Source organism: Colius striatus, chromosome Z (genome assembly GCF_028858725.1).
Source record: "Colius striatus isolate bColStr4 chromosome Z, bColStr4.1.hap1, whole genome shotgun sequence".
Classification (NCBI taxonomy): domain Eukaryota; kingdom Metazoa; phylum Chordata; class Aves; order Coliiformes; family Coliidae; genus Colius; species Colius striatus.
The window spans coordinates 42,116,091-42,142,077 of record NC_084790.1 but is presented as its reverse complement, the minus strand read 5'-3'; the positions used below and the strand labels follow the sequence as shown (position 1 = coordinate 42,142,077).

The following is a 25,987-nucleotide window of genomic DNA, read 5'->3' as shown; positions in this document are numbered from 1 at the left end:
CAAACTAAATTATCCAATAGCTGCTACTACGAGATCTTAAAAACACCCCAACTATGATAACAGAACCTTCAATTTGATGAAAACATATAAAGACACTAGAAAGAACTACTTCACATTTCATTTACACCAACACTAAGAGAACAGAATAGTTGTATTTCCATTTAGGATCCCTTTAATTCAACTGAAAGTGCAAACTCACATAGCTAGACATGGTAACGTACAACCTCAAATTAGAGTAATATACATTTAAATTCAAACTGGAAGACAGAAGAGGATTTATTTTGTGGGTTTGTCTTCACATTGTAGTCTCCTTCAGATCTATGTATCCATTACTGGAGGTCACAATGGGAAATGTGATACTGTAATTTCCGGCATTATAAAACTCAATTTAGATTTTTTTTTTTTAAATGTTAAATAACAGCACTACCACAATCAAACGCAATTCATAATTTATTTAGGGAAATGTAGGTCTATTTAATTGGTGAATCTTATTTACATAGTGACTCATGAACTCTTGTACATTAAATGAAATTTCCTGAATCCCAAGTTACACAACTAGATTAGCAAGATAATCCTGTTTGCTAGAATGCAGTGTTTTCCCCTTAATTGTTAAACCCCAAATCATACGATTAAATTTGGAAAAAAGTTTACAAAATAACTGGGTTTTTTTTTACCTGTCAGTACATTATTTTTGTACTGACATTATTATTGTGTCAGGACATTCTTATTGCTAGGTCTATATTACAAAGCATGAGAAAAAAGGTCCTGAAGTGTTGTTTTTCTCCAATAGACTGTTAAACTCAGCTGTCTCAACCTGTAGTTATCATTGCAAATATTCAATTTATAAATACAAATTCCAAATATTTCTTAAATAGTTAATACAGCTTCAGGGATAAAAGAATGTACACACAATATGAACTGACTGGTATACATCATGGGATTTTTTTTCCCCTTAAGATTCAAAAGTGATATGAAAACCAATGAAACGCATGCTTCTGCTGTGACGCATTCCCCCCAGAAGTCTTACAAAAATTATACTATTGAATAATGTAAACATAAGTGTCAGGTTGCATCTACAGTAACAGACCACACATTATGGAAGAACTTAGAGGAAAAGATTGCCAAATTTCTGATCTGCTACTGATTAGCAGAAGAATGTTATGCATTTGTTCCTAGTTGTAATCTAACCTTCATGCATATTCAAAATCTAGAGTATATGTGCATAGTAACAATAATCTTGCATAATGCTTCTTTAAACTTTTTTTTTAATAATATGGGTCCTAATGAAGACAATTTCAGGAAGCTGGCAAATTCTGTATAATTTCACTACACAGAAAACATGCCCAGTTTTCAAGAAGAACAAACTTGCTATAAATTACAGCTCTTACTGGTCCTTGGCCATAATATAATAGTAAACAAGGTACTCAACATTTTATATTGTCTAACACTTCAAATGCCATATTTCCTTCACATATCTATGTTCTACCAATGTTTCCCCTTTAAAAATGTATGAAGGATTATTGCTTTTTAGTTCATATTTACACAGCTTTCCTAGAAGAACACTGAATACCATAGTGAATGACTATTGTGCAAAAATAACCCTGAAGGCTGTATCATAGCAGTATGCAGTAGAAAACCCTTACCAATTTTTCATCAACTGTGATGAGTTGCGTGTCTCGAGTTTGGTCCTGTGCCAGCCGCCATGTGGAAGTGCTCAGTGACCTGTGGTGCAAGACTTGAAGTTAAAAAATGATTCATGCAATGAGAAAATAGAGGCAGACAAATCTTACATAAACAAGTTACTTTAACAATATCCGTCTTGTAAAAAAAAATCGAAGAGGGAGAGATGAGGGCACAAAAATCCTTTTTCTCCCCAATTAGTTCTGTCTGCTGAGTTTTTGGCAGACTCCCACTTAGCAGTTCACAACAGGCTGCACTTTATGTCAGCCTACAGGCTCTCTGTCACAGAGAGACTGCCAGTGGCAAGGACTGTACTTCTCTATATGAATGTACAGTAGCTGGTTTGTCACGAACAGACAGAAAAATACAAGGCTGCTGCTAGCATTCCGGAACTCTGATCCTTAAAATGATGGCATCAGAGGAAAAAAATCCTCAATCTATTTGTAATGGTAAAGCTCCAGTTCTACACTTTAACTACAGAATATTAAACAATGTAAAAAAACTTCCAAAACCAAACAATGAAACCACAAAATCAATACCAAAAAAACCTCAACAACATAAATCCTAAAGTGATAGTTCAAATAACATTTTCTGCAGTTGAATGGGCAAAGCTCACAACCATTTTGCTTCACTACTAAATCACTATGGGTCAGCTTACTTGTTTCCAAGAATTAAGATTCTTGTGTTAGTTACATAACCTGTAAGGTACAGATGGAAAGAAAGAACCCAATTCCACAACGCTGAATTAAGAATTAAAATTCACCCTGAATTTGCATTTTGTCAGTAATGTCAGGATTGGGCTCTCTGAGTACAAATAATCTTTTGGCAAAATAATGCAACAGCAGCTGAAACAAGCCAAAAAGCTTCACATTTAATTAAGGTCATTTTAAACAAATGAGGCACAAAAATGCAAGAATATAGACAACTGAACAGTAAGAGGGACTAAGCCACTTTTGTTTCATCTGTTCTTCAGAAGATTACCTAATTTGGGAAGCCAGACATGCTTGCAGATGCAAATGAACTCTGAGCTTTTTTTTCATGGGATACTTACAACCATAAATCTAGTAGTTTAACACTATTGGTAATATTTACCTAATTTTTTAAGATTCCACAGCTTTTAAAGACAAATTCCAAGACTTTCAGAAAATCTGCAATAATATCCAAACCAACCTCTTCCCTAACATAAACTACAACTGTTAAATAGTCAATAATGTGTCTCAGGATATCTTGTGCTCAATCCATCATAACCCACTGAACTAAAAGAGTGAAACTTCTACCCCACTCTACTAAGGCATGGAAACATGGAAGACCTCACTAGGGGCCCAAAACACATATATCTTCCTTGTCTTCTAATCTCAAATCCCTCCCTTGTTTATTCTGACTAAAATTAATTTGAAGATATGAACTTGATCATTTAATTAACATAGCTGCACTCGATTTAGAACACCAACTAAACAAATATTCAACTTTCAGAGAACATTAGCATGATAAAGTTTTAGGAGGTAGAATCTACACTAGAAAGGAATTTGGAATTAGCAACTATAAAGAAAGCCACAAGAATCTTATGAAACTATGCAACTGGAATAAAGTTCAGTTCAGTAACATTTCAAATGTAGATTTCCAAAAATCTGTACTTCTAACACATATTATAATCTACTAAATTATTTTACATTTGTCAATAACAACTTTCAAAAAATCTCCACATCATGGAGAATAAACTCACAGCACAAAGTATACAGAATTACCATAACTTTGAGATATGGACAGGTCTATCTATTCCTATTTAAAATGACAAAATCTGCCTGGAAAAATGTGTTGAAGAAAAAGATGTTACTTGAGTACAAGGGAGCACAAGAACTTCTGAAACATCAAAATTATATCTGCTTTGTTAGCTCAAAATCTCTGTCCCAGCGAGTTTCTGGCTCCACACAGACGAAATTTTTAAATTTTTAAATGTAAAATAATACTTCATAGAATCACAGAATTATTCATAAAGCCTGGATGGAGCAGTATGCTGTAAGAAATCACTGTTATAAGGTGCTATTCAAAAACACACCAAGAGGAAAGTTATCCTAAAAGCCTTTGGAACAGCAGCATCACACTTCAGTTCCAGTGGTGAAGTCACATAATTTCCAACTGTAAATGAGGTAAAAACATTGAATCAGGACAATTAGTTCCACTCCAAGAATTTTAGTATCAAAGTAGTATTCTGCAGGTATTCCACAACTTCACGTGATACTATATTACACTATACTATATCATATATAGTCAAAAAAAGGACATTTGCATCAACAACACTGATGCTTTCTGGGTAGAAAATAATCTAAACTAATTTAATCAAGAAGTTCTCTAAACCTTGTTCTGTGAAGAGGCGTCATGTGAAGATTTGAGTATGACAGGACTTAAGTAATAAGACTGATCAGAATTACACTTTTTCTGGTAATATAAATGGTATCTGGAATTAAATTTAGTAGAATTCAGTTTGAATTTGTTTGGGTTTTCTGTTTTGTTGGGGTTTTTCTTCATTTGGGAATTCATTAATCATCTTTGAAAAGTATCAATGTCATGCCTTTGGAAAATGACGTCCACTGAGCATGTGTCATTTGACATCTTTTTTTACTCAAGACCATTACTAATTCTGGAAATTTCTGTATTTGCAGACAAAAAAAAATCAAGAGATTTCATACCATTATAGTTAATAAAGAAGACTGGTGTAAAAATCCCACCAGATTAAAGATGGGCGGAAAATCTCTCTCAGATGCATCTATACTGTGTACTGAGCTGATTGTTTTGTACCAGGTATCTATGTCAATTGGGATAAATTGCAAGGCATCATATCTTACAGCTCTCTCTTGATGAAGCAGACAGTTTACTAACCTAAGTCACCTTCTGCTCCTCTTCATCACTTTTAAAAGCCATTTCTCTTGTCTACATTATTCTGGAAAAAGACCAGCTGTTACTGGAATTTGCAATCTTGTATGTTTCTTAAATGCTTGGCCTTCTGTCCTTTCGTGTATGGCAATGAGAATACTTTCTCTAAGAACTTCCTCTTTGAAAATTGATTGGAAACTGGTATTTGGACTAGACTAGGAATGTGAATGGTAAATCCATGGAGGTCTCTCTATGCAAAAATACATAAAATTGCTTAATCGATGACAAGCTATAGATATTTCCATTTATTGCATCTCTTAAGAAAGAAACCTGGAGCTTAGAAATAGTATCAATTTGGAAATATTATGTAATCTGAAATAGAACTATTTAAAAGCTAATAGAAAGTGTTACTTGATTCCTAGTGCGATGGTTTAACTTTCAACACGTTGCATTTTAAGTTTGTCCTTAACATTAAGCACTTAACTGAGGAGATAACCAGGAAACAGACCTCTTTCACATAAACTCTCTTTTCAAACTTGACACGTATCATCTCATCACTCATTTCCCCTTAGAAATTGTCTAAAATTTACAACACTTATTTTACCTTCAAATTAAATTACTATATAATCTAAATCACTTAATTTAGTCAATTTAAACCTTTTATTCTGTACTCAACACTAAAATAATTCTCATTAAATTTCCAATTAATAATTGCCTTTGTCCACATTCACCTTGACCAGCTTATGGCAGATAAACTTGCAGAAGTGTAAAACTTACTTTTTACCGCTTCAATCTCAGAAGATTCTCCTCCTCTCTTTTACTACCGGCCTCCAAAAAGGTAACCTGCCTTCTCTCTTCTCTTTGTAAGCAATGCACGTCCATGTTATCTTTTTTTTTCAGTGAAACATCTAAGGATGAGGCCTTAAGAGCACAAAGTTCCACTTCTTATCCTTTTCCAAGATTATTCAAACTCTAATTTAAAAATATTGTACACAGAATACTTTCAAGTAATAATAACTAGACCAGCAATATAATTCAAAAGTTTAGAAACTATACATAAAGTTTTAAATGTAATAGCTAGCAACGGTAAACTCTTCTATCTTCTACGCTTATTAATGTCTCATTCAAAACACAGATCAGACAAACTTCCTTCACAGTTACTGTTAAAAAAAGTATTACAAGTTGGCCACATAACCGTTGTGAATCTGCTCAGACATTTTTCTTACAGTGAGTTCCCTAATGATTAAGAAATAAGACTTTAAATGTAAAAGCCCAGGTTTATTAGAATGGCTAGCCTTTTAAAACAAACCCCTTCAAAATTACATAGACAAAAGTAAAATTAAGGTTTATTTTAAAAAGTTTATTAAAAAAAAGGTTTATTAAAAAAAGTCTGGTCAGCCTCACTTCCATTCCTGGAAAGGTGATGGAACAACTCACCCTGAATGTTGTCAGTAAATATATGAAGGAAAAGATGGTTATCGGGGGAGTCAACATGGAATCACCAAGGGGAAATCCCGTTTGACCAACCTGATAGTCTTCTATGAGTGCATAACTGACTGGCTAGATGAGGGGAGAGCAGTGGATGTCATCTATCTTGATTTCAGCAAGGCTTTTGACACTGTCTCCCATAACATCCTCATCAGAAAGCTCAGACAATGTGGATTGGATGAGTGGACAGTGAGGTGGATCAAGACAGATGGCTGAATGACAGAATTCAGAGGGTGGTGATCAATGGCACATAATCAAGTTGGAGGCCTGTGACGAGTGGAGTTCCACAAGGATCGGTTCTGGGGCCAGTCTTTTCCATCATTTTCATCAACGACCTGGATGAGGGGACAGAGTGTACCCTCAGCAAGTTGGCTGATGACATCAAACTGGGCGGACTGGCTGATTCCCCAGAAGGCTGTGCTGCCATTCAGTGGCATCTTGACTGGCTTGAGAGTTAGGCAGAGAGGAACCTCATGAGGTTCAACAAGGACAAGTGTAGAGTCCTGCACCTGGGGAGGAACAACCCCAAGCACAAGTAGAGGCTGGGGGTTGACCTGCTGGAGAGCAGCTCTGCAGGGAGATGCCTGGGCTAATAAACTGAACATGAGCCAGAAAAGTGCCCTCATGGCCAAGAATGGCTCTGTTGACACTATTAACCACTTCTGTTGAACTAGAAAAATCAAATAATAAAGAAATGGACAGTGAAAGTCTTTTGTGATGTCAGAATGAAAATACTAAGATATCTAAGTTGAACATTTATCTTGGCAGTTTGACGTAGCGGTATTCAAATTCTAAAACTCAACAAATTTGAACTTCTTCAATATCTGCTAAATAACCTATGTTCAAACCCTACATGCTTTTGGTTTTTAACTGCAGAAACAGAAAAATAAATGGAAGCCTTACAAAAGAGAATTCCTGCCACAGAACCTCTGAAATGTCATGAAGAATCCTCTCCAAGGCTAGTGGAAGGTGAGAAGTAGACATATGTACAAGGCATGTATTTGCTTTCCAAGAACAGCAATGCATGACTGGCATGTTGCACAACATCCAGATGCAAAAACTTGAATTTACCTGATCTAACTCAGTACCTGAGATTTAATTCACTGCACACAAAAAAAGGCAACACATCTGACTGTTTGATCTATTAGCACCCCCTTTTGGTCAACTGTTGGAGAAATGTTAAAGAAAACTAGATCCCAGGCCAGATCACAACACAGATGAAAAGTCTTGAATAAAACCTTACGTGCCTCACGAAAAATTAAGGGCAGATATTAAGAAGTAAATCTTAAAAGAGTTTAAATTATTCTGATACTGAAAGATAAGGACACCAGTAGGTTTGAATATACATACATGCAGAAGCAGAGGCCATGATGAATCACTCAATACACTGAAGAGATAATGATTCTTAGAAAATCAACCTTTTAAAATATTGTTGCATTTGACAGGAATAAGATAAGCTTCACAGTATACAGCCACCATGAAGACATAAAATTCTGAACAAAAAAGAACATTCAAACAGCCAGCTTGGAACTTCCACAGCATCCAGCCTGGTCATACACTGCTATTAAATAGATTAAAACCAAATTGGTATAATCTCTCATATAAAATACAGGCATTAATGACTGTTTGTTATATGATATCTAATACAGTGCACATTACAGTATCCAATATAATAAGTCCAATATAATGTATTTTCATAAAGACAGTTTGTAAAGCTGAACTTGTGAGCGATGAACTTCAATACAGTGGGATACTTTTCCCTTGGTATTAAAATTCACTTTTGTAATTACAGTGATAAAGACTTAACAAGAGTCAATGGTATTTCATTTTTATGAGGATACATTTACTGTTCTTACTACATTCCAACATAAACAAAATATTGAACATAATGCCAAATACTGCCTGTGGAGACCATGCAGTTCTCTTTTGTAGTATGAAGTTTGTAGGAAAAGCAAGTTCCTCATTTATAAACAGTTACATTCTCAAAGAATATTGGCACATCACAACTTTTCCTTTTGATGTTAATTATGTTGATTATATTAATTATGTTTCTGAATAGATGAAAAGAAATCAATTCATTTAATCTAATCTACTGAAATTTCTGTATTAAGTGGGAAAAAAATCTAAATTGAAATATATAAACACTGCTTCTACTTGCTAAGAACTCCATATGCAAAACATATATATAAACTTTCCAAGTATGTATTTGGAAAACAGGTCAGGAATTGACTGTGCTTTTCTGTTAGGCAAATCTGCATTATGAAAAAAAGAAATATAAATGGACTGATAAACATGAAAATAACTTCAAGCATTTGATTTGTAACTTTTAACTCAGTAGGCATCTTCAAAGCTGAATGTTAGGTTTACTTTAGAAATGTTAAATGGGTTACATTTGCAAGTAGTAAATACTTTATTAAGTAGAAAACAAATTTTAGTTACTTCAGGCTCTACTTTAATTATCCCACAGATAGGAAAATTCTATTGAAGTACCTACAGACAATCAAGGCATTAGCTGAACCACTGCACTACCCAGACACAGCTGTAGTCCTTCCAGAACTACTGCAGGAGCAGAGTACTATATCCATTCCTGGCACTCAAGTCCCCAGGACAAAAGCCATCTCTGTTAAGACATGGCTTGAGTTGCCCACCATCAGTTTTCCTCATTTAAACAGTTTTTTCAGGGTCAACAAAGAATGACTAAGGTTAGCTCTGACTTAGTGCCAAGCTTGCACTGCCTCTGACTGAAACAGGGCTCATTTGAGCTGCTCTCTAGTCAGCTAATTCAGCTGACACCACTGGGCACACAACAAAGACCAGCACAACCTTTCCAAAGGCTTCACAATGGCCAGAAAGCAGCACAGGCAAGCTCAACCTACTACTGCAGAGCTACACCAGTGTCTCCAACAAGTTTTTGAGTGCTATGTCTTGTAGGACCATTGATTAGGTGGGTACTTGCAGGACATAAGCACAAACATGATGAAAACAGCTTCAACTCAGGGACAATAGTTCAAACGAAAATCCACAGAGCTAGCTTGGAAGGCAGTACTCTCACTAGTGAGTGCTGCACATCTTGAAACAGTCCTCTGCAAGTCTCAGGCTAACACCAGACTGTCTCTCAACATGCCTGGACATATTCATGTCCAATATGCCTGGACATAAACTCAGTCATTATTCCAACTAAACTTCCGAACAAAGTTATGCCAGTGCTTCTAGACTCTCATATGCACTCCAAGTATGCCAGTGGTCCCTCCCAGATTATAGCAAATAAACTAGAAATGCTTTGGAGAGAGGGGCTTAACATGTTAGGAATAAAAAACCCAAAAGGATTAAACAAATTTTGTAGCAGAAATCATAAAATTTGTTATGAAAGTAGATGTGGTGTTCTACTTTTACAACAACAAACATAATCTGTAAGACATCCAACTGCTGTCAGGTGATAGGAGCTCTGAACTACTAGCATCCACATAGTTGCTGATCAGCAATTTCGTTACATGTTTCTCTGCAAAACAGAAGACCTAATCTTAGAAATCACAGATTTTAAGGGTTGCAAGGGACCTTGAGAGATCATCTAGTCCAACTCCCCTGCCAGAGCAGGACCACCTAGAGTTGGTCACACAGAAACTTGTCCAGATGGGTTTTGAACGTCAACAGAGAAGGAGACTCAACAACCCATCTGGGCAGCCTGTTCCAGTGTCCCATCAGCCTCAGAGTGAAGAATTTTTCCCTTTTGTTTCTTTGGAATCTCTTATGTTCCAGCTTGTACCCATTGCCCCTTGTCTTATCATTGGTCATCACTGAGAAGAGCCTGGCTCCATCCTCCTGACATCCACCCTTAATGTATTTGTAAACATTAAGGAGGTCGCCCCTCAGTCTCCTCTTCTCCAAGCTAAAGAGCCCCAGCTCCCTCAGCCTTTCATGAGAAGGGAGATGCTCCATTCCCTTCATCATCTTGGTGGCCCAGTGCTGAACTCTCTCCAGCAGCTCCTTGTCCTTCTTGAACTGAGGGGCCCAGAACTGGACACAAGGGCAGAGTAGAGAGGGAGGAGAACCTCTCTCAACCTACTAACTTGGCCTACACACTAACACACCCCAGGATGCCACTGGCCTTCTTGGCCATGAGGGCACATTGCTGGCTCATGTTCATCCTTGCTGTACACAGAGACCCCCAGGTCCCTTCCCCCTACACTACTCTCTAAGAGTTCATTCCCAAACCTGTACTGGTACATGGGGTTATTCTTTCCCAGATGCAAGACTTCACACTTGCCTTTGTTGAATTTCATTAGATTTCTCCCTGCCAACCCTCCAGCCTGTCCAGGTCTCGTTGAATGGCAGAACAGCCTGCTTCTGGTGTGTCAGCCACTCCCCCTAGTTTAGTATCATCGGCAAAGTCACCGACAGGGCCTTCTGTTCCCTCAGCAAGTAAACCTCAGAACCCAATCTGAGAACAGCAGCTTCCCCACGAACTAGTGGAAATCTCTTGTAGTCGTCAGCTGAAAGACAAATAATACTGGAAATGCTGCACAGACAAAATCAGCTATCAAAGTGAATTTTACATTATCTAGTTAGAAAACCTAACAAAGTTAGAAACTAAGAGAGAAAAGTTACGTAGTGAGTAAAGATAAAATACACAGGTGACATATTTTCTCTCTCTATGCTTTCTAAATGTCAAACTTCTCCCCACACATGCGCATTCAGGCAATCATACATCTAGACAATAACTAAAAACTGTGCTCTCTTTATAGTAAGAACAACAGAAGTCAAAGAGTTTAATTCCAAAACTGTGAGGAATGAAACTAATGTTCTACAACCCACCTCTATCTTATGGAAGTTTTTGCATTTTGAACAAGAGCCTTTTAATCATGTAAAATTATATAAAAATGAGTAAAGATTCTTTTGTTTGCAAATCAGTTTATGGGATAGTATGGTCATTTATTTAATCCCTATCCCTCCTTTTTGATTTAGCCTTTCTATCTGACTGCACCTTACTCTAATGACGTAAGGTAACAGCAAAGTCTGTAAAACATGGCATAGAAAGAAAGGCAACTTCTTTCTTAATGCCCTCAAATACTTGAATTGTAAACTACTGAACTAAACTGTAGTATGAAAAGAATCCTTTAAAATGTTACTGGAAAACTACACCTTGGTTTTTAAGGGTTCATGAAAGTCAATGGAGCTATTTGGCTTGTAAGCCTGAGCCTGTTGGGCAGCTAAGAAAAAACTGTGTTTAAGAGCTATCCATTTGTTTGTAAAATCCTCTTAGAGATAGCTAAATGACTGACAAATGCAATGCAACATACAGAAGCAGGTCACCTTTCAGAACTACATGTTCTAGATGAGAATGGGACAGTATAGCAAATATTATTGCATATTACTTGATATCACCTTTGCCTTGTCTCAGCCACCTTACTCTTCAATTTCCTTCCTGGTATCAAGCTTTTGTCCTCAAACCCTCTTTGAACTGTTGCCATTCCAGTTATTAGGTACCTTAGCTACTCTCCATTATATCACACAATCTAATCACACCACAGTCCTACCTGTTCATATCATTCCTTTGTTGACGTATTTCCAGATTTCTTTTCAAACACCTATAGGTAGAACGACCTCTGTATTTCAATCAATCTTTGCCTATTAATTTATAAGTAGAAAAGATATACCAGTGGTGCCATCTTAGTGCCAGAATATCACTCGAGTTTACAAGTCAGCTTGTGCTCTAATATTAACTGTAGGAAGATAAAACTCTGTTAGATCACATATCAAGATTCTGAGGGTGCTAACTGATCATAATGGTCCTGACCAACCTAAGCCAGGTTGTCCATGAACATGCCTTGCCTTTGGCCTCAGTCCTCCATTTCAGAACAGCACTAGTCCTTCAGCCCTCGCCTAAGCAACACCATTAAGAGTACCTCACCTACAGACCTGGCTCTGCTTCCCATCTCCAAGCCTGGCTAGACCCCTCACTCAAGCTGCAGTATGCCTCTAGTTCTGTTCAGAGTCTGTTGCCTGGACTGACTTCAGACACGTGTTGCAGCTTGCCTCATAACCTGTCTTTAGTTCCTTTTGCTCCTTACTGGGCTCCTCAATGGACCCTGGACCTTGATCATGACTTCACTGTCTGGAACTGTTGATGGACTTTATTATCAGCATCCAGCCCTCCTCATGTATAGATGCTGTGGGACTGTGCCCTGGTGAGTGAGGGCACTGTCTCTGATAGGATCATACTCAACTTCCATCTTGCCTTACCTTCAGGAGCATGTAGGTCTTACTGCCCTCTGACATTTTGCTAGTCATTAATTCTTATCAAATTCATTTTTTCCAGTGTAGGTGAGATATTTGTACATGTTCTTCAGCCTCATTGCTTTGCAACCAAAGCACAACACTTTCTTTTATGTAGTGTCTCTATGATGAACAATTTTCAATCTTATCTCTTTTTAAAAAGATACTAACCACAAAGTTTTTTTTGTTGTAGGTGTAAGTGTGATTAATTAGCTTTTTCAATACACATATATCTTTAGCTTAAAGCAAATGGTTGGCTGGAATGTAAGCAGCCTATGCAAGTGTCTTCAACAGAGTTTTTAAAAATTATCACATCAAAACTTTTAACTGCTATTCTACATGCACAGGCAAGTAACAATGACATGGCACTACTTTAGGGAAAATTAAAAAAAAAAAAAAAAGTACTTCCTCCTAGAAAGTATTTTATCAGCATCTGAAGTCTTGGGACAACAATTCTTTAAACTGATGAAAGATAATTTATTGTGTGTTACAAGAGTAATATAATGAAACTGCCAAGCTACTTAAATGAAGTCTACTTTAAAAGAAAGCTTGAGTGTCCTGTTCCATAATTGTCTTGCTATTTACTGCTATTTATTGATTTAAACACCTCTTACAAGCATTTTTTAAGAACTCACCTTTGAGAATAAAAATAACCTTATCACCTACCCTCTATGTTCTCTTGTATTCTTTGCTTATATATTCTCCTCTACTAATCTTTCCTTTTCCTAGTCTATTAATACTCTTACTTTTTGAGCAGCTATTAGCTCTCCCAAAACAGAATGACAGCCTTGCTATTGCTCACTCTTTTCAGAAGTAGAATAAGCCCTCAGGGCAAAATTGGTGCTTCCAATGCAAATCTTACTCTTGAGTTCCAGTTTGGACAGCAACATTCATATTTTTTATCTTTATCTGAGAGGCACAATCAACCCTGACCTATGACAAAACATCAGTGGTCTATAATTTCCCTTCAGAACTTATGCAGCACCTACAAATACTCCCTGAATACATGACACAACAGTTAAAGCTACTGCATTAAGAACTGTGGGTTTTTTCCTTCATTTAAAATATGGTGGCTCTGTTGAAAGTAGTAAGACACTTGTTTAATCTTAGGTATTCAAATAGCCACAAAATACATCTCTGGTTTTATACTGAAAGATAGTACTTCTGAACATTATTGGCATCAGATGCAATATCCATAAAAAACTCAAATTGAAGCTACTGAAATATATAGAAAGGATGAAAAATTTAAGTTACCCTCTGCAACAAATTCGTGGTTTGGACTTCCAATGCAAGCGACATCACTAACATTTAGCAGACTATTACCTCACTAAGCTAATAACAAGTATTTGACAACATCAGAAGCAGTATTTAGAGTATATATTCATAAAATATAGGTCTTCAAATAATTTACATAAAATACATCAAATGTCATTTTAAAAAAATGAATAGAACATTAACACTCCAAGAATAAGCAGCTGCAAGAATTGTTTGCCCATAGACATTCTGGAACTGCCTACAGTCTGCCCAGTTGAGTCTAAAGCTAATTTACTTCCTCAACATCAGCCACAGGTCAGAGGAAGATTAAGACTGACAGAAATTATTGCTGCTAGAAAATTTATCTACAACAGATAATCATCTGGTGGATGGATTATCTCTAAATTCTAGTTTTTCTCAAAACATAAAAAATTTAATTTCAGGCCCTATGGTAAAAAAAAAAAAAAAAAAGCAGCAAAGAGACATAGTTCTCAAAGAACCAGAAATGCAAACGTTTAAGAACAGATATTTTCCTATATGTCGTGGTTTGGCCCAGATAGCAGAGCAGCACTACCACAGCCTCTCGCTCGGTGCCCCCATTCACCCCCACCCTCGTTAGGATGGTGGAGGACCCAGCAAAATGGGAGTAAAAAGATAAGCAAGGTTGTTGTGGATTGAGACAAGGGCAGGGAGGGCTCGCTGCCAATTACGGTTCCCTCACACGGGACGCAGTCCTTGGTGTATATCTCTGGTGTGGATTCTTCACCGTGGTTGCAGTTACAGGGTCCCTCTCTCGGGACAAGGCCTCTTCTGGGCACAAGTTTAATGAGCTGCTTTGTTGTGGGTTCCTCCCCACAGTTACAGCTGTGGATATTGTGTCCCTCCTTCAGGACACAGCCTCTTCTGGCCATAGTTTTAAAGAAAAAAATCACTGCCCCTGTCTTGGGGTCTGTAGTGAAGTGATTGGGTCCCTCCCATGGGACACGGCCTCCTCCAGCCACAGTCACTGTCCCTGGCTCGGGGCCTTTAATGAAGTGAATTGCTGCCCCTGGTCCAGGCCAGCTTTAGCAAAATGAGTCTCTGCCCCTGATTAGTCTCTGCCCCTGTCTTTAAAGAAATGAAAATAAATCTCAGCTTCATCAGTTCTCTCCATAGAATGCAGGGGAGTCTCTGCTCCAGCACACCTCCTCCTCTCTTTCATCACTGATCTTGGAGTCCACATGGTTGTTTTTCTCACTGTTCTTACTCCTTGCACCACCACCAGCCAGAAGAAGAAGGGGCAGAAGAAGGAAAGAAGATGGAGGAAGAAACCTCCTCTTCCAGCTTAAAAAGTGATCGTGGAGGCGTCTAATTGGCTCAGCCCCAGAAGTGGGTCTGGCTCAGAGCTGGGGAGAGTTGTGAGCAACTTCTTACAGAAGCCATCTTTACAGCCCCTTCCCCCTTACCAGAAAAGGCTGTCATGTCAAATCATGACACTATATCACAAAGAATTGTATAAAATATAACTAAGAACAAGACTGCACATTGTCCACAGACAGAACTGACGAGTAACATTGCCTTTGCATTTCCAGAAATTTAGCTTATGCCTAATACTGCTTCCAAGAATGCTCGAAGTTGACAAATTCCTTTAAAAAAATATATTGACAGAAATGGTCACTAGTTTGGAGAAGATAAACTCTTATCTTACTAAGTAGATGATTTGTCCATAGAATAAGCCATACAAATATGTCAGCAAAAACAACATTCAAAACCAAGAATGCAGATAAAAAACTAAAAACATCAACCATATAAACTGGAATCAGTGTTTCCACCCTCACTACTCATCCATAACAACAGCTGAGATTTACCGCAGTGCCACAGGGAAGATCTATACACATTGGTCTAATAAGACTGAGAGTTATAAGTTGGTCTAACGATTTCTACTGTTGATTTTCCTCATAAAGAAAACAAAAATATCAGACAATGATTTTACTTGTGTCTAGATATGAAAGGCCAAGGCAGAATGTTATTGAGGTAGAAAACATCAGACAATGATTTTTCTTGTGTCTAGTTGTGAAAGGTCAAGGCAGAACGTTATTGAGGTAGACAGTATCAACTAAATTAAGTCTCTTCATGTTTTGGAACTTAACTTCATCTGAATCTCAGTGGCATATTTTGATACTGCCTGTTTTTGTGAAGAACAGCTTTGAAACTGACAGTTCCTATCAGTTAGAAATACAACCAACCCAACTATCTTCTGTGCTTTTCCAATCATATCTAAATACTGCACTGTTGAGACACACAATGTAATAACAAGATTAATTGAATCATAATGCACAAACTTACATTAAGGCAACATCAAGGTCATTTCTGTAAGCAAAAAAGTAGTATTTTTCCAGCATGAGTTAAACATGCTGAAAAGTACATAATAAACCACAACCACTAAAGCACTAAATTGTATTATTTTGTTAACACAGATTTGAAATTCTATCTATTGACAGCTGGCATTCAAATTCTCCTTTTCCATGTATCCATATGTTATTTCATAATCTATCAATTTCTTTATATACTTGATTAAAAAAAAAGTGCTTCAAGTTATTGTAACAAGTTACACAAATGTACTTCTCTCAAAATTTGAGATACCAAATATTTGGTATTAGGAAATATCAACATCCAAGTCCTTTCCATAAAAAAAAAAAAAAAAAAATAGGGTTTTGTTTTGAAAATAAAGCAGCCATTTTCAAACATGGTGTCAGGACTAGTTTTAAAGCATTTAGTCCCTGAAGGAAAGCATTAGGTCCTTTTGTTTAAGGACACTGGTGGAAGTAAACTTCACCTCTACTTTCCACAGCCTTTTTTCTTTTAGGGAGCTGTTGGAGAGAGTTCAGCGCAGGGCCACCAAGATGATGGAGTGGAGCATCTCCCTTATGATGAAAGACTGAGGGAGCTGGAGCTCTTTAGTTTAGATGGGACTGAGGGGTGATCTCATTAATGTTTACAAATATGTAAAGGGCAGGTGTTAGGAGGATGGAGCCAGGCTGTTCTCAGTGATGGCCAAAGACAGGACAAGGGGCAGTGGGTACAAGCTGGAACATAAAAGGTCCTAAAGAAACATAAGGAAAAACTTGTTCATCATGAGAGTTATGTAGCACTGGAACAGGCTGCCCAGATGGGTTCTTGAGTCTCCTTCTCTGGAGACATTCAAAATCCACTTGGGTGAGTTCCTGTGTGACCTACTCTAGGTGGTCTTGCTCTGGCAAGGGGGTTGGACCTTTCAAGGTCCCTTCCAATCCTTAATATTCTGTGATTCTGGTGAGGTTTTGGGGTTTTATTCACATCTCCACTTATCTTCAAAGTTAAGAGATTTGTATGTTCTCAGATCAGTAGATATAGCAAAAGAAGTTATTCTAGCACGTAATGATTTTTTTGAAGACATGTCAAACTTCAGGTAAGCTACCTGCAACTCTGAGCCCTCAACTAGTTGCCACAAAGCTGGTAAGAAGAGTTTTCAGCTATTCTAGCACAGAACCAAGGATATCACTTATTGACTAGTTATCTTTCAACACACACAACATACATTAAACATTTGCCTGTTTGTGTCTATTAAACTTTATTTTACTGAAAAGTTTGTCTTTCCTTCCTCTTTGGGCTTCTAATTCCAAAACTGAGGGAACCAAATCTAACTAAAATAAGGGACTTAAAAGTTACATGTCCAATAATGAACAGCAATTCAAGGAGCCTCATCAGGAATGTTTTGCTGTCATAGCACCTGCTCTACTTTTTTCTCCAGAATTACATCAGAAAAATTGCCATTACACTAGAAAAACAGCCATTTCCAGAACAATACATTTCTTCTTTATGCCCATTCTCAAATTTTGGCTCTCCAAACCTCTTTCTTCCTCCTGTCTTTCTCACTCTCATATGTCTTTCTACTCATCCCTCTTCCTCACCTAGATCAATACTGAAAGTAACTGAACACTAAGAAACATTATGGGAATGCCACACAACTTTAAGAACAAGAATGATCTTGCTTTTATCTCACTAGGAGACAAAGTATGCAATGAAAAAAGATACACAACACACGCTGTTTTTCACTTTTTCATTTCACTAATCTGTGACAGAATTATTCACTTTGACAGCAATATTGTACTTCTCTACTGTGTTATTACATTCCACGTTTGTTTCTACGTGTGAGCTTTCCAAAACATCCTCTTTCCATTTTTAAGAAAACAAAGAGCATCCTCACAGCCTACTTCATATAATGCAGAAGATGTAACACACTAATACTGGTAAACCAGAGTCATCTCGTAAGAAATGTGCATATCCATCAATAACACACCAGTCATGAATAAGACAGTACGCTGTTGTCCCATCAACTCTTAGAAAAGAGAAGCAAGCAGTGATGGATTAGCAGTGTTTGAGATCCTACAAAGAGTACTCCAAAAGGACTTAAGTCATCCTACTTGTCAGAAAGCCCTCCTTCAAAATATACAAAGCTGATGGGAAAAGAGGGCCTTCCCTCACAAGAACCAAACACCAGATCATTATCAGTGATGACACTTGCATTCACAGTGAATATGCAAGATCTGGCTGACAGACTCTCCCCTAACTTCACAATCATTATTTGAACAGTGGACTAAGTCAAAAGGAATGGGTTTTACATGAATTATACACTTAGATATACAGAACATCTCCTTCTCCCAAACTACTGCTTCAAGCTGTCAGTAAGATCAGGCAAACACTCACTGCTGCCTGAAGCCTTGTTTTCAAACTTTTTAGGCTTATTAAGTGTACAAATTGCAGTGGTTTTCCTCTTTTACTCCCCTTACTATGTCCAGTTGTCTATCCACAATGTCACCTTGAGTCTGCTTCAAACCTCCATGTCACTACAATCTTATGACCTGGAGTTTTACTGTGTATTTCCGTTTACAGTTGTACTATTGTGTTGTAACATAGTCTGAGTCACTGTACTTTCTCTGATATGCATTAAAACAAAATATTCAAGAAAAAATGGTACCATTCCAGTTAAAGACATGGTATTTTTTCTCTTTGAATAACCAAACCCAAACTACAAATTAACACCACTTACACAGCAATGGCAAGATCTCACAAAACTTTTTCCCCTGGTCTAATCTTAGAATTTTATTCCAGGTACTTTTTCAGAAGCAGTTAGTCACTGGAATTAATTCTGATGAAGTTAAATGCTGCAGAAGTATTTTTTTTAATTGGTGAAAACCAAAATTTCTGGTGTGTTTTAATTTTGCCAACAACACACATATCCCATACAGTACACCAGAGTAAGCAGCAGAAATACTACAGCTGGATGATGTAACAAGTAATATACAATATTACAGTATACACAATTACAATACCCAATATACTTATGAAATAATAAGTAATAACACAACTACTGTAACATGTCACTTATTCCAAACAAAAATGTCACACTAACTAGCTATAATACTGGCTAATTATTGTTTGTATTAACCAGACACAGTGTCGTGGTTTTGCCCAGCCGGGAACAAAGAGCCACGAGGGTGCTCGCTCACTCCTCCCCTCCCGGTGGAGTGGGAAGGGGAACCAGAGAAAAAGGGGGAACACCCGCGTAGGTTGAAATAAGAGCGGTTTAATAGAACAACAATAAGAAGAAACAGGTTCAGGGGGAAAAAGGAACAGTTTTAACAGTAAATGAAGGAAATATACAAATGGAATGGCGTGTGCCGAGGCTGCTCACCACCCGGGACCCGGCGCGACCCCCCCTCCGACCGGCAGCCCCGCCTGTGCTCCCGAAGCCCCGCCCCCGACTAGCTCCCTGCCTCTAGGTACTGGGCATGATGTCAGTATGGTATCCAATACCTGTTGGCCAGCCCAGGTCAGCTGCCCATGCTGTGCCCCTTCCTACTTCCCCATCAAAGTTATCTCTATCCTAGCCAAAACCAGGACACACAGTCAGAGCTTTGTGTATCTTTGTGTAGTTCTCTGGTCCACTCAGACCTACACCTGGAAAGCCTACTAAGCTCTATTTTAACATGTAGTTTAGTATGAATATGCAATAAAGAAGTCAATACTATTCTGAAGAAGGAAAAAGGAAACAAAATAAACAATAACACTAAAGACTAAACTAGTCACTTGAAGAAAAAGAACCCAATTTGGTTTTGAAAAGCTGATAAACATTTTCTTTTTACTCAAAAAAGAGCAGGATATAAAATACAGAAGCCTCTTTCATGTTCTAAGTACTTTACTTTTTTTTTGTTTTAAATGGCTTCCTTCTTGTTATACTGAGGGGAAAGTTTGCTTATATACAGTATAATTGAAGAATAAGATTTAATTGCCATCTTAGGTTGCCTTACTCTCCTTATGCAAACAGCATGAATTGACTAACAGGCCTCCCTTTAATATACATGTCCATAATTCTTTGCTTTCATAACCTGAACTAGCAAAATAATTGCTATCATGCTTTGAGTTTTTACAACAGAATTACAAGAGGAAGGTAATACATCTCAAAGAACTGTCATCTATCACTGAAAAGTGACAAAAACAATCCATTACCAGGAATTGTAGAGACTGTGAGGGCAGGTATTATACCAGCATACAAAAAATCGTCTGCTTCTGCAACAAAAACTACTATCTTTGCACCCTGACTTCAGTATCTTATGAAATAAAGTGGATTTGGAACAAAATTCAGAACAGATTTGTCTGAATTTTTCCCATCTCCACCTACCCATGTTTGCAGTGTCTCCTTGTCATTGGAAATCTTTTTGAAGACAAACACATTTAGGAGTCCCTCCTCTGATTTCCTCCAATACACATGAAACTTGAAGAAACATAACTGTCTTTAAACTATACACCTTAATCAAATTTTATCTGCAGATAACTCAGAAGTAAAATTTGAAATAATTAAGACAGACAAACAAAGTATAACTATCCTTCTGAAGTGGTTAAACTCAGTAGAGCACATTCAACATGATTTCAAGCTCCTGAAACCCTGAGAGATCTTACAGATTTGATTTTAAAGGTTTGAGCTAAGCAAAGGAGGTTCTTGTACTTTCTGCACTGGCTCAAGCTGTTTGCTCATGGTCTCTTAGGCTCACTACCAGAAAAAATAATGATGGGCTCAATAACCACTGCTTCAGTCATTTAAACTACACACACAGAACTTCACAAAAATAATGACGAATGTTGCAGTATGTTCTTTTAGCTTTGGAACAAAAGCTTATTTCCTTGTTTTGTTACCAATATTCACTTCAGAATCGTCAAGTAGCTTGGGTGTGCATATTTTGAAGTGCTTAAGCACACATTGATAAATTCAGTCTTTGCGTTAGAGGATGTAATAATATTTGCAAGAATTAAACATAACTCATGGAAATCAGAATAGAATCTCTCTTATGGCTATTGGAAACTGGTTTCAGGAACTGTTTTCAAAGTCAAAGGGCAGCTATATTCTGTAAGTGAAGTTCTGAACACTGGAGAACTATTAGAAGTTTCATATGCAAAAAACTGCAAGAAAGACTGCAAACAAAACTACTTCTTGAAGGTTTAAACTTTAATCCAATAATAAGCTATATTATTCTTTTCAGCTACTTTGTAAGAATAGTGTTAACTTTTATTGTTAGTAACTCTAATGCTTATATTTAAGTCACAAGACCAGTATACTAGTATAGTACATTCTTTCTACAGTTTGACAAACACAAAGATTACTCCAATAATAAATTAGATTGACAGAGACTTCAAATATCATCTGAATTTTTTGTAACAATGAAGTTACTTGCAACAAACTATATCTGTCAAAATACTTTGTTGAAAGGAGAACCAGTATAGCAGGATCTGTATAGTCTACCGCAAAATATGCTGCAAACCACTGGCTTCTCAAAGAAGCAGGCTTTTGAATAGTTGCTGATCATTATAACTAGAAAATAAGCTTAATTGCTTTGTATTATATGACCATGCACAATTCTGTGAGATAAGGAAGTTCCTTTATCCCCTTTTTACAAAATGAGATGTGAGATACTTAAGCTAGAAATGTGATGTCAGATACTAAAGCTAGAAATGAGACTTGTCACATATTATAAAGCCAGAAATGGGACTTGTCAGATATTAAAGCTAGAAACAGGACTGCTAAGCTTTCAGGCACCCACCCATCTACTGAAATGTATTACATTGGAGTAACCTAGATTTCTGGTAAAATACAAAGGATTATATGGTATATAAGAAAGGTATCCATGAAAGAAATTAAGCCAAACAGCTCCTTTCTTTCCAAAAGAAAGCACTATGCAAAAGATACGCTTCCCACATACCTTTGTCTAATTTTATTACTTCACTACGAGCTGCAGGATGACATCTTGAACTTAAAAATTATAGCCCTGAATGCTTCTCTATAACTAGGTACCTTGATTCTCCCTTCCAAGTAAGGAGGCTGCAGAGCTCCTTAACACTTTTTGTACAAAATAGTAACTGAGAATAGGAAAGATATAAGTTTCACTGCCTATTTCATCAAAAAAATAACTATACTACAAAAATTATTGAATAAATGACAGCCGTAACCATTCCTTCATACTGCCAAAATTATTTTGTACTTAAATATCTTTTCCCTGCTACAAGGAAAATTTATTCTCACTCTTCCAAGATGTAATGATAACAAAGATCTGTAAACTTTCAACAAGCAACACTTGTAAAACTCTTCCCTGTCTCTTCTCCAAGAAATCTTCAAATCTGTGATAAGGCCACCCTCCTATGAAACTTTAAGTCCCCAGTCCCCTCAGGCAAATAGCTTCAACTTCCCTCATACTGAAAACATCAAGGGATATTAATTTTTCAGTCCCTGTTTGTGGCAGGCAAGAAACCTAAGAAAACACAAAGAAAATACAAAGAAAAAATTTCCTGGAAGAAATGTCAACTTAACAGTCCTTACCTCACATTTTTTGTGCTGTTCATTCCTATCCCTGCTACATTCTACTATTTGTTCTGGAATAAGTGTTTAATAGGCATAGTTGTGAAACTTTAAAATAAACAAGTAAAAATATTTTTAACTTGAACTCGTTGACCGATACAATTTACCACATTGCATGGAGAGCAGTTATGTCAACAAGAGAGGAACAAAAGAAGAGGAGAAATGGACAAACATAAATGGTAAGTTTCTGCATTAGCAGAGAACAATTCCTAAATTAGTATTCACAGATTCCAGTGTTTTCACGAGACCAAAGATTAACCTTCAGCACTGTAAAACAGGTGCTGTAAAACATTTTAAGAGAAAGGAAGCAGCAGTAACTATTGGGACAGTCAAACCACAAAGACTGGAAAAAAAAACCAGTATGGTCATAGTCCTCCTTTCTCTACATATAGCTTTCGGTGTGTGTTTTTACATGTATATCTATACTTATAAAGACCTCACGGGTTTTTTTAAAAACACTAAAACTATCTTGTATGCATGTTTATCTAAAAAGGCTTACATAGGATAGAAAATAAAGCCTCCAAATCACAGTTAACAACACTGAAGTATTTTTTTTTTCTCCTGACTACAACTGTGTCCTAGAAAAATCTGAGTCCTTTGACATGCACAGAATTAAACACATGCACATATCTTCAACCAGATCGTAGAATCACAGAATGGTAGGTGTTGGAAAGGATCTTTAGAGATCATCTAGTCCAACCCCCACTGCAGAAGCAGCTTCACCTAGATCATGTCGCATAGGAATGACAAGACAACCCCTCTGGGCAGCCTGTTCCACTGCTCCGTCACCCTCACAGTAAAGTAGTTTTTTGTTATATTTAAGTGGAACTTTTTGTGTTCCAGCTTCATCCCATTACCCCTTGTCCTGTTGCTAGCTACTACAGAAAAGAGGGACATCCTGACATCCACCATTTAGATATTTATAAATGTTAATAAGATCTAAACAGGCCCAGTTCCTGCAGCCTTTCCTCATATGAAAGATGTTCCAGTCCCCTGATAACTGATGTTGGGTCATGTACTGGACTTCCAAGACAGTTTTCTGCATTAAAGAAACAAACAGCAAGGGCTACCAAAAATTATAAAGCGATTTCCAGCATTATTTCAACAAATCTATAAAAGAGTAGATACACATCTCGTAGACAAAAAATCAAACAAACAAAAACAAAAAAAAAAGCAATAGATCTTGGGGATGGAATGGAAAACAAAAGCTACTTGGTATTCAACAGGGCAAAGGGGTTCAAATCTCTGGGAAGGCCCTGCTGGCGACGAAAGGGGCTATCGCCATCTCTGGTTCCCAGACGCTACTCGCTCCTCCGCTGTTCCGACCAGCTCTCGACCTCGGATCGCCACAAGGACACCAGGCGGGCGGCCGCAGGGAGAAAGACAGCAAGGACTGTCGGGGCAAACACACACAGCATCGGCGGAACGCCTGGGCCAGGCCCCCGTCGGCAGCCCGGCCGCCCCCGACCCGCGGTGAAGCCTTGCGCGGCGCCCCCGGCCCAGCGCCCGAGGTGGCCGCGGCGTAGCCCTAGGCCCGGGTCACGCTCCTCGGGAGTGCGGCCGCCGCCAGCGGGTCCTGTCTGCGGCAGGGTCGGCCGCCTGGGCGGCGGAGCCCCAGCCCGCGGTGCCCGTTACCTGGCCGGCATCAACCAGACCGCGGCCACCCCGCTCCTCATGACAAGGTGCCTCAGAGCCGTTGACATTGAGAGAACCGCCGCCATGACGCTTGCCGCAGCCGCCGGGAGACGGTGGCGTCGTAGGACCAAACCTTCTCCGCCCAGACAGGAAACGCGAAGGCAAGGGCGGAAAGAGGGAGAGGGAGGGGCGGGCAGGGTGGTGGATGGGATAGGATGAAATTGGGCAAGGGAAAGGGACAAGTGAAGAAGTAGACGGCTGCCCGAACGCCCCTGCCCCCCTCCCCCCCGCCACCGTCCCCAGCACGGAGGGAAGGCAGGCCCAATGCCTGGAGCCTCGTGGAGGAACCACGCACGTGTTTGGGGCACAAATACCCCTTTGTCCTCACTACATGTTCATCCCAGAAGTGTTTTCTGGGATCTTTGGGTGCAACACCACCTTCTCTGTGGCCCTAGGAGGGATGGCACAGACCTCCGGGCCCAGCGGCCCGTCCACTCCACTGACAGCATGGCTGAGCCCAGTGGGGGAAGTGCGTGCCTGGGCCTACAGGTCAGGGAAGGCCCAGCCCTGGTGTCCCCACCATCTGCAGCCTGTCCTCTGTGGACACAGAAGCTGATGGAGGCATGTAGTTGGCCTTGGGCTTTCCTAGTACACTTTTTTGGGAAAATGGTGCATACAAAGACATCAAAGCTTGGATATATCTTCTTACATGTTTTTAGGCTGTTTCTTAGTTTTGCTGCTTAAAATGGATTAACATTCCTGTTTTGCTAAGATCTTCAAATCTTGTAACATACTGTGATACTTTTAGGACTTTTGGTTTGGAATCAATTTCAGCCTTGTTTCCCATAATCAATCAGAGAAGACTGGCAAGATCCATGTTTGCTTAAAGCTGAGTCAAATTTTTAATGGACTAGCTGTAAATAGGAAGTACGTATTGGTACTTACACCTTAGAATCATTATGTGTTCCATGGTTAAAGAAGACAAGCTTCTATAAATCAAGAGTTAAATACAACTGTGTTCAGTGCCAAAACCTCAAATGACAGTTTCCAAACATACGTGGTGCAAAAGCACACTGTTAGAGTAAAGTCTTCAATATGATGAAGGACTGAAAAGTTTGTGGTTTGAAGGAGTGGTAGTATTCTTAAAAATAATTATTTTTTAATTAAAATATCTGTTAACAATTTGAAAAAAAACCCACACTAAATTTTCACATTTAGTTTTACTGAAAACTTAAAAAAATATTTAGAAGTTTGTTAAACAAAAAAGTGATGACATTCCTAAAGGAGATGTTGTTTTTGATTAGCTGTTTCTGCATTGCTGCAGGAGAAGTCAGCCTTGTTCTCAGTTTTGAAGGCACAGTTTGACACAGTCAGATACAAAAATTCTTCACAAGCAAGTACATTCAACATTTTCCTACGCCAAATAAAGGAAGATGGAAAAAGAATAGTTCTAGTGAAATGTTAAACAAACTCTCAATGAGTGTTTTCTGCAGTTCTCAAATCAACAGAGCATTAATTTCTGATTGAGAACAAACAAGCAACACCCGTATATTATATAATCTTAATTCAATGTCAGACCTAGAGCCATTATTTCATAGTCCTTGTCTTGGGCAAAGGTTGCAAAATACTTTCTGTTGTAAATCATCCTGTTAGAACTTTCCACTCTGAAATATGCAATATTCTATGCTTTCTTTCCATTAAATATTTCTGAATTGTGGGAAAATGAAAATTCAGTTTTTCCCTTTCAGAGCGGCAACAATGCTTCAGCAAAGGAAGAAAAGTGAAGAAGCTTTCTGGGCAGCATTATACAGAGACGCAGTAAAGACAGTGATTTACAGAATTGTTGGTCTTAACAGATAG

General features: G+C 38.1%; 1 protein-coding gene across 1 annotated transcript in view; it reads right to left on the bottom strand.

The window, feature by feature from the left end:
- The window catches only part of NDUFS4 (NADH:ubiquinone oxidoreductase subunit S4), a 48,313-nt gene extending 24,041 nt beyond the window's left edge, over positions 1-24,272 (bottom strand). Inside the window, exons 1-2 of the mRNA XM_062018319.1 lie at positions 24,128-24,272; positions 1,644-1,722 (exon numbers count right to left, since the gene is read on the bottom strand). Coding sequence (XP_061874303.1) covers positions 1,644-1,722; positions 24,128-24,213 — 165 coding nt within the window. The 5' untranslated portion in view covers positions 24,214-24,272. The remainder of the gene's footprint in view (positions 1-1,643; positions 1,723-24,127) is intronic.
- Between the last annotated feature and the right edge of the window lie 1,715 nt (positions 24,273-25,987).